The sequence below is a fragment of the Ooceraea biroi genome, chromosome 7, assembly GCF_003672135.1.
Source record: "Ooceraea biroi isolate clonal line C1 chromosome 7, Obir_v5.4, whole genome shotgun sequence".
In the NCBI taxonomy this organism is placed as follows: domain Eukaryota; kingdom Metazoa; phylum Arthropoda; class Insecta; order Hymenoptera; family Formicidae; genus Ooceraea; species Ooceraea biroi.
Genome location: NC_039512.1, coordinates 9,991,319 through 10,001,210, shown reverse-complemented (window position 1 = coordinate 10,001,210; position 9,892 = coordinate 9,991,319). Strand labels below are relative to the sequence as shown.

General features: G+C 44.9%; 2 protein-coding genes across 3 annotated transcripts; one reads left to right on the top strand and one right to left on the bottom strand.

The window, feature by feature from the left end:
* Positions 1–3,253: 3,253 nt before the first annotated feature.
* LOC105282880 (CDC42 small effector protein homolog) lies at positions 3,254–4,624 on the top strand. Its single transcript, XM_011345184.3, has 2 exons — positions 3,254–3,989; positions 4,082–4,624. The coding sequence occupies exons 1-2, from the start codon at positions 3,723–3,725 to the stop codon at positions 4,088–4,090; spliced, it is 276 nt and encodes a 91-aa protein (XP_011343486.1). The 5' UTR covers positions 3,254–3,722; the 3' UTR covers positions 4,091–4,624.
* On the bottom strand, positions 4,537–9,442 carry LOC105282879. 2 transcript variants are annotated; one of them, XM_020032824.2, is made up of 6 exons: positions 9,171–9,442; positions 6,729–7,011; positions 6,291–6,484; positions 5,925–5,984; positions 5,415–5,497; positions 4,537–5,326 (listed from the first exon to the last, which is right to left on the bottom strand). In XM_020032824.2, exons 1-6 carry the CDS (start codon positions 9,213–9,215, stop codon positions 5,071–5,073), a joined length of 921 nt encoding a protein of 306 aa, XP_019888383.2. In that variant the 5' UTR covers positions 9,216–9,442; the 3' UTR covers positions 4,537–5,070. The 2 variants fall into 2 exon arrangements, with proteins under 2 accessions (XP_019888383.2, XP_019888382.2); XM_020032823.2 differs by having other exon boundaries at positions 5,415–5,518; positions 9,171–9,439.
* Positions 9,443–9,892: the final 450 nt, after the last annotated feature.

Genomic DNA, 9,892 nt, shown 5'->3' with positions numbered 1-9,892 from the left:
GTATTCGGTTTAACAACTTTCCTTTTGGCGCCATGCATACACTCGAAGTATTATAAAAAGTCCGTTTTTCTGCAGTATTTAACGTTTATCGTTAAACCGGAGCGTTTCCGTGGGATTTATAATGTTAAATGCGAGACGCAAACGCGGCACTCGGAGTATTCAGTCGAGAGTGCGGGGGGGAAGGAAGGGAAGGGGGGGGAGCTGACGTTAATTAAGTTGTAGATTAAGACCATCACGTTAAGGTGTAACGCTGTAAATAGACAGACTGTGATAATTCTAACAATGTCTGCGCGAACATGTCCCGAACGGAGCAATATGAAGAGAAAGGGCTCGACGATCCTAAGTGCCCAGTCAGCCAAACCTGCGAGGAACAGACATTGGCAAAATCTGTTCGACAAAATATGTGAGCAGAGAGGCCACAGATTGGGTACAAAATCCACCCAGTAAGCACACTGTCAGCAGTACGCCGACGGATCGGCAGCATATCTGAAGCAGAATAATGCAACGGATCCGGTACCATCTGTGTCCGCATTAAGCTTGTGTTCTGCCAGCAGATCCTGCTTATAGCATGATCTGACGGCAGATTGGCGGCAGAAACTGAACAGAGCCTGTCGACATAACCTGGCGGCAGATTGGCGGCAGAAATAGAGCAGAATCTGCGCAGTGCAGTTGGCAGCAGATTGGCGACAGAAACCGAACAGAGCCTGCCGACATAACCTGGCGCCAGGTTGGCGGCAGAAACCGAACAGGATCTGCGGCTTTTGACACTATTCAAATTTACACGGCTAGGAATATGCGTTTTCGCTCCGCACCGCTAGGTGGTGAACATGTCGAGTTCTTACTCGACGTTAAGATTTAGCCTGACAGTTATATAAGTTAATATACGCGTCTTGACATAATAATATTAATTTTTCTAAGAATTTTGCACTTGCGGCACGGAGGTTCTCATGGACAACGTCCACACACGCCGCAAGCAATCTGAAGGCATTAAATTTGCCCATTTAATCAAATTAAGTATTGATTAAAAAAACAGATTACTTTACAATAGTGGACCAATATAAGAAATTAATTCATACCCCACATAAAATATTAGATTTATATTGTTAACCAATATTGCTCCAATAAATTTGTACTACTACGGCGCTTTCTCGCAGAGCCTGCTCGATTTCTGCTCCCAATCTGCTGCCAACTACACTGCCAGCAGATCCTGCTCTATTTCTGCCGCCAGGTTATGTCGGCAGGCTCTGCTCGGTTTCTGTCGCCAATCTGCTGTCAGATCATGTTAGCAGGATCTGCTGGCAGAACACAATCTTAATGCGGACACAGATGGTACCGGATCTGCTGCCAATCTGTCGACATACTGCTGACAGTTTGCTTACTGGGTAAGAGCCAATTGGTTCCGGTTGATTGAAGTTATGTGAAAGAGCGAAGGCCTTTGCAGTCAATTCATCGTGAAAAAAATTAATTTATGTTTTAAACGAAAAGGGCGCGAATCGAACGTTTCGACCTGACTCGAAGCATTCCTGTACATAATTTATTTAAATAAAATGTATTAGCTGGCATTATGCCTTTCGTTTCCCCCTTCATTGCGTTTTACGATTCCCGATTAATGCAATTTTGTAATTAGATTAGAATCGAGATAATTTCGCTATTTTAGCAGATTTATAAGTCTTTTTAGAAATTTACTTGTACAATTGTGGAACATTTGATACGATACGATACGGATTGCTTGATCAATTCTACGTTAACTTCTTCACAAAACTGTCGAGCCATCCATACATTTTTAGTTATAAGCGATTAAGGAAAAAACAACTTGGGAAAATAAGTTCTGGAATTATTAATCGAATCCGGTTTAATCAAAGTTTATTGCTTTAGAGTGAAATAAGTAATTCTTTTTTTCATGAAACTTGGTTCTCCAGCAACAGCTGTTTTCCACCTCGATGTGCTTGATGTATGCATTTACCGGGACACACTGTAGATCTGCTCGTCCTAACTGTACTTTAACTGTTTTCTGTATCTAAAATGAAATGCATGTATATTCGTGCCTCGGTGGGAGAAGGAGAGAATGGACGGAACTCGCAGAGAGTGCAAGTAGAACGAGCAGATCTCTCGGTCCACTTTACCAGATGCACACTTGTGACGAAATCAAACATGCTATGCACACGAGAACACTTGAGAAAAAATCAAAATGTACTTATACGCTGAGTACATATCGGCATACGTGGAATTGCCAAGTATCCCAGATAGCCAAGTCTGCCGAAAGCAGATGATACCAACTATCCGCTATCAACTATTGCCAGCCAAAAGACAACAAATTTGATACAGAAGTTGTTGTTAACGATTAATTCGACAAATTGGTGCCAGAAATGTAACGGAGCTTGCTCACGAGATCTAAGAACGGATTGGCGGCAGAAACCGAGCAGAATCTGCAAACATGGCTCGAAGTCGGATTGTCGACAGAAACCGAGCAAGATTTGCGCGCGCGGAATCTAACGGCAGATTGGCAGCAGAAACCGAGCAAGATCTGCGCGCGCGGAATCGAACGGCAGATTGGCAGCAGAAACCGAACAGGATCCGCAGCTTTTGACAGTATTCAAATTTACACGGCTATGAATATGTGTTCTCGCTCCGCACCGCTATGCGGTGCACGCGTCGAGTTCTTACTCGATGTTAAGATTTAGTCTAACAGTTATATAAGTTAATATACGCGCGTTGGCACGATAATATTAATTTTTCTGAAAATTTTTGCGCTTGCGGCACAGAGGCTCCCATGGACAACGTCCATGTAGTTCACGCACGCCACGAGCGATCTGAAGTTCGAAAGCAAAATTCGGACTTGAGATTAGAATAAATTAACAATAAGAGAGAGATTATGCAACGAACTGTCAGAAAGACACATCAAGCCGAATGTACTTTAATTTAACAAACAAACAAATGCGTTCTTTTAACAATTTATAGTGTGTTAAAAGTAAACACATGCTTTAATATATCGTGAATATGAATGGCCAAAAGCTGCAGATTTGTTCGGTTTCTGCCGTCAATCTGCCGTCAGATGTTAACAGATCCTGCTCGGCTTCTGCCGCCGATCTGCTGGCGGATCACTGTCCTAACGCGGACATAACGGATGCCAATTTGCTATCAACTTCTGCAGTAATCCGTTGCCAATCTGCTGGCAGATTGCACACATTTTGCTTACTGGGATCGTTACAAGTCCCGGACGCCCCCATCGCGCGGCGTGCCCCGCGCGCTGCCGCATCGTGTAAAACGGGCTTTACGTGTGACAGTGCTCTCGCGTCAACAGCGCGAATGTAGCGTGCCGGGGGAGGATTCGTCTTTGTCTCCGCCGACGAGTATCCTCGTCCACGGACGTGTTCGCAGGGGGACGATGTCCCGCGCAGCCGCGGTGAGTCACGCGCCCCACGGAGATGTTTATTTTGCCCGGTTCGTCGGCCGTTGAGCCCGCGGCGTCGAGAGGTTAACGCGACGCCGTAGTCGTTATCTTCCGATCGCGGGTCTGACCCTTACCGCGGTCGTCGTCGACCGTTGCCGCGGCGATCGTCGTCCCTTTTCGCGGCGCATTCGTGCCCTCGAACGAGAGAAACCGGCCCCCGAGGATCATCGATCCGAACGTCGTCCACCGAGCAACGTTTTTGAGGTTACGTTCCCGTCGGAGTAAATCGTCCCGACAGTTTCGCGGTGGCGAGGCACGAGGATACCGTAAGATGGCCGGCAACAGCGAGCTCTGGGTGCAGTGCTTCACGTGCTGCCTGACGGCGCGATCGACGCGGAACGGCGGCAGGCGGAGCACCAACGGCGGCAGGCCGCATCAGAGGCACAGGATAGACCGAAGCATGATCGGAGCGCCCACGAACTTCAGGCACACCGCGCACATCAGCAGCGGCGACATCGACATGTCGATCGCCCAGTTGGCCGACCTCCAGGCGCAGATGCAGAGAAAGGGTGGATACGACGGCGATTTCGGTGCCAAGGTGCGTCACCGCCAGGTTCCCATCACATCCTCGACCCGATTCTTCCTCTTCTCGGCGGAACTTCGGAGTACAATTTGTTTTTCCTGTTTCAGGCGTGCTGAGGACAGCTTTACGAGCATCACGGGCACAGCGGAATATCCTGTGACCGGTATTTAACGTGACAGACAGAGTGAGAATTTAAAGCACAACGGCGACAACGACCGAGCCTTTTTGATATTCAAGTTCCTTACTCGTCACATGGACGGGCGCATTTCTTCCTCGTGCATGATTGTATTTGTATCCTGATTGACTTGAGAGACAAATCTGCATATATGCACGCGTATACAAAATAAATTTCAAGCTTCCATTGAACGAGAAACTGCCAGAAGTAACTATACGTATTACATGACTATTTGTGGACAATTATTTAAGTAGAATTGTTTAAGAATTTGCTTCGATGCTTCCATGCTGTGTTGCGTTTAAAACTTTGGAATATTTTGAGGAGATCGTACCTTCGTCAGTAACCTGACGCGTTCCGCGCGGAGGAAGTTCGTGTCCAAGAGACGTAACAATGGATAACTTTTATTCGCATTTGATTACTCCTAAGATTTAGGAAAAATATACGACATAAATATATGTAACTAACGCATAAGCAATTGTATCACATTATATAAATTTGTACACGTCTCTTATCCTATTATTAATTATTGTTTAAGGAGAACATATTGAGATATTTATATAAAAATTGTGTTTGTTCTTTCGAAGATACCTCCGTCCCCCTCTAAACTAATGGTCGTCAAGCGTCGTGCGTAACAAGTGGCGAGACGGACTTCGTTCGATTCGAAAGTACTTCGAGTTATCGTATCCCCATAACAATTGGGCCAATTGAATTCCCGCGTAGCTTAATCGACTTGGGGTTCTTCCCGAGTAGCACAGTGCATTGGCTTTACGTTAGCCAAACATTGGCCAATGTAAAGCCAATGCACTGTGCTACTAGGGTTGTTACATCATGAGGGTGTCATCTTTGCCCTACGTGCCCTCTACATGGAGATGTTGCAGCGCAAAGTCCGCGAGAAGCGGACGGATTCGCACCGGATTCGCTTCACATCCCCCGCTGGGAGGATCTCGTTGTCGCGCTAGTGGTCTGGTTGTATCGCAGGCCGAACCTCAGCCTGAGCTGTGGATCGCCGACGAACTTCACGTGGCAACAGCAACTCGATGGGAAACGAAACGAGTCCTTGATGACGTTACCGTCGCTACCCACCGCTGCCAGTTCCCGGTAGATGTACTTCTGTTTGCAGCTGGTCTTGTAACCCTCGGCGAAGTCCTGGATCATGCTGCACTCCTGACCGTCGTTCCTGCAAAATGGAAAATTGCGCTTTAGATGCACGGACGCTCCGTCTTATTTCACGTTTTCCGTCGAACGAAGAAAAATCGCACGCCTACATGCAAACCTCGATGCGTATCCCTTGTTTCAGGTTGTCCTGATTCACCACGAATAGCCATTGGTTTTCTTTGTTCTTCGCGCTCTGTGGATAGATCATTTGTTCCTGCGCATGAACGTAATTTCACGCATTAACTGCATATTTTAGTTTATTAATTAGTATGTTTATTGTTATGAATTATTTGAGAGGAAGACCGAACTATTTAGAAGTGCATGATAATCGCGAAAAATAAACTAAGAGCCTGATCAGAATCAGTGTGAGACTACGATTCAACTTTGACCGGAGATAAAGTGAGAGGAGTGTTTACTCCACGGGTCAGACTTTGTATACATTTTTATATTACATTTCTATATTTTTATACGCTCATGTCTTGATAACAATTTGATTTGGAATTTATATCTAATTTTATTTCTCGCATCTCTATGAAAACAAATTTGTGGCCCGTTTATTGAATATTTCCGTTAATTTTTTAATCTCCTAATCGCACTGCGAATTTCGCAATTATACTTACGCGATATCGGCAAAGCGGCGAGTCGTCTGCTGAATCTATTCTCTGCTCGATATCGGACAACTGAAAAAACATGCGTGATGTCGGTTGAAACATTCATCAGAGTTTCATGATGCAAGAGAGACGTTCGTACCGAGAATTGAAATTGATATCGATTTTGTAATCGAGTTTGAATCATAATACTCGAGATGAGCAAAAATTTCTATTTATAACATGAAAAGCGCGGCGATTGTCTCAATCTATAATTATAGTTTTGCCTTCTGTGGCCGTATTATTTTTTATGAGAGAAGTGAGAACAGTTATTTATAACGCTCGACCTCTCTACGCATGCACACGATTAAATCATAAATAGATAATTAAATCATTAACCGGGTCAATGCTTCCGAGGAACCTGAGACTGGCATTTCGCGCTATTGCCGCGTTCACCAGCTGCCTGGGATAATTGGAGACCTCCTCGCAGTACGTGCTATTCTCGCAGACCGATGTCGGACTCGGTACGAATCTGCGATCCGTTGGAAAGATGATGTTATCATCCGATTGCATCGACGTCCCCGTGCTTGAAGCTGGAAAAAAAAGAAGCGTCTTAGCGAATCATAATTTTATAAACAGAAACTGCTTCCTAGCTCTAACGATTCATCGCGCGCCGCGAGATCAAATGCGAGAATCGGGTGTGTCACAATCGGTTTGCGGTTTGTCACGCGTGCAAGTTGCGATTATACGTGCGCATAATCATCGCGACCGCTTCTTTATCAAGTCTCGTTGAATATCGTGGGATGAGCTGGATCCTTGCTGCTGGCGCCGACGTACCTTCCCACGATGCCCTCTGCTCTCCTTGCGCTCCGTCCCGTGGCCTCGAGGATACGGAAGTCTCATCGCTCGTTACAGTCCCCTGCTTTGACGCGTCCCGCTGCACCGGTCTGCCGACTCCGCCGTCGTCCTCGTCGCTCTCGTCCCATCGCCATTGTTCCGATCGCAGCAGCTCGCCGTTCTCGTAGGCCGTGCTGATTAGGTCCTGCATCACGGCGTCCTCGGCTTCCGGCGCGCTCGGTCGGCGAGGGTGTCCCCCGACACGCCGCGCTGTCTGGCATACCTGATGACGAGCGAGGGGAAAAAGGTACGGTCAGTGTGTATATATACCAGCGGATACGAGCATGCCTCAACCGCTGAACGGTTTTCCTTCTCTAAAAATAGGTCATTTTCCGAGAAATTTCATGACGCGGAAGCGTACCGCGTTGAGCGTGATCGCGTGTGTCCACCTCTCGATTCGAGATACAGTTACCGTGTGTTACGCGCGGTGCGGACCGTGCGCGTATAATCCTCTCGCGCGTGTGACTCGAGTGCGCCGATAAGCGCGGGAGATAAATGATTTTACTTCGTTTCTGTACGGCCGGCTGTAAGAGATCCGGGATTTTTTTGTTCTTGTGGGCGTAATCGCACGCGCGCGATTATGTAATGTACCCAGGCAGCACATGTTAGCCTAATATACGTTTCTTAGACGTATCTAATGTCTAAGAAACATAAAGTTACCATTTAAGAAACGGTTTAAATAGAAACCGTTTTTAGACCTCAATTTTAAAAACGTATTTTTCACGTTTAAGAAACGAAAAATCTGTTTTATTAAATTGATTTGAAATTATATAATTAATATAGAAAAAATAGTAATTTCTACTTACTTTGCGAGTATTAATTATTTTTACATCATACGTTTCAATGTACTCGATTATGGAACAAGAGACAAAATCAACACGAGTGTGCGTGATTCCCACCTCTGATTCACCAAGCGACCGATAGATGGCCAGGCCAGACGTGACGTTCTCGCAAGTAACATTTGTGTTATCACCTTATAAATAACCATCCGGAAAACCGATCCAATACTCTTTTCTTCTTCTTTTGTTTTGAAACTTTCGAGATCACTATTACTCGAAGTGATATTTCAAAAGAGTGAGATTCCACTACACGAAATTTAGAGAGTAATTCATAAAATATAAAAATCTAGTTGTTTACAAAAATGTGACTTAACTCTGTCTATCTTTGAGGCACTGATATATAGAATTGATAAATATTTTTCTGATGGTTTCTGAAACGTTTTTTGCCGAAAAAGAAACGTTTTTTCGTTGGACATTTTTCTCCTAAATAAACGTTTCAATAAAATGGTTGCAAAACGTTTATGAAACGGTTTTGAAACCAATGTGTGCTGCCTGGGTAATGAGCTCGCATACATGGCATCGATCGACTGCATAGGAAACGACGAGAGACACTTGTCGATTTTAATTTTGGAAAACGTGCCAGCAAGGCCGCGCGATGTAGCACGCGATGTAAGCGAGGTATTCCCCGATTCCGCACGGCGATGATTCTTTTCGTGATTTAAATCTTCATCGCGTTTCCTCCCGCACCAGCGAATCGTGAAATTGCGCGACGCTCATCCTGCGATTTCCAGGTATCCTGCGATCTGTCATCGTTTTATTAGCGCGCGCTGTCTCGCACCGGCGCTTGTCGCGTGCGCGACGATGAAGCGGTGTGAAGTTAGTCGAAATCGAGGCAAAACTGCGATTTCGGGCTACAAGTAACACGAGAGGAGAGTGGAATCGATAGCGAGGAATTCTTCCTTTCACCACAAGAAACGAAGAATTCCCTAAACAAACACGTGTCTCGGAGCACGTGATCGTTTCTTCACACCGTTTATCCAATTTATTTTTAATTAACACTTTCACTACCGAAAGCGTCTATCGCGACGTTCTTCTTATGAAAAGGAAGAAGAACCAAGAACGTAATTGTTAGAAACCAATTATTGTTGTTCATGTTGTCAAAAAATCGGGACAGGATTGCAGGTTTTATTAAAATGTTAAAGTTGTTAATTTTAATATAAAGATACTATATAATTAAGATATTAATTGTGTATATTCGCGTATGCAAATCCCACATTCGCAGCAATGTCGCGAAGCATTTGCGCGCTTCTCCGCTGCATCTGGTTCTTTTATCGCGCGCACAAATCACAGTTGTCCGATAAGGTATTGATTAACTAACGTCGCGCGCGTATAAACTACGCTTATCTAGCTATCCGGCCACAATTGAAATAAACAATAAATTATAACAAAGCACTAAACGCGAAAGACACAAGTACGACGCGCGAATAAATTTTAAAAAGTCGAATCAATTCGCCGCTAAATTCAGGATGAAGACAATTCAGTACGCGAATAACGCGGGACACGAAGATAACTTCAGAGTGAAGAGGAAAATGGATTTTCTTACCAGGATGAACGCCAGGCACGCTTTCCACAGAGCGCGCGGTGTCATCGTGCTTGGTTCCTGCGAGTAACTGCTACAATTTTAATGACGTTCCGCACGCGGACGCTCGCGCGCTACTGACCGCTGCTGTCCGGAACGATCCGAGAGGCGCACGAGCGAGAAAGGATCCTTCGACGCCGATGATGATCGAAACGGTGGGGAACTCGCGCGTCATCGTTTGCGCGTTTACTTCCAAATAGGAAAAGGAAGTTCGCACGTACGCGCAAATATGTGAGTCTTACATTAGCGTGAAAAACTCGAATTAAGGGGGGAGCCTGCTTTAGAACGCTGAAAATAAGGTATATTTTACGAATTGTTTTTGGAGAAACTATACAGCGGATCATTATAAAACTCTGATGCATTTATTAGTACATGTTTAAAGATAACAAAAATTATTTTTTTATTTGAATGTATCGCTTGTAGAGGTCGTCCTGGAGAAATCTTAGTGCAGCCGCGTCGCCGGCATTGCAAATTGCTGAGCATTCTCCTGCCTCCAAATTTCGTCTAAACTGAAAAATTGAAATATCTTCTCGTTATTTATGAATTCCCATCGTCGATGAACCAAAGAGAGAAGAAAAAAGTTGAAAAGTGCCAAAATGGTGGAGCTTAGGACACAAAAGTACGATTTTTAGGCAAAGTTTTTGAACTTTTTCATGCAAAAATAATTGTTTAACTTAATGTTTTTA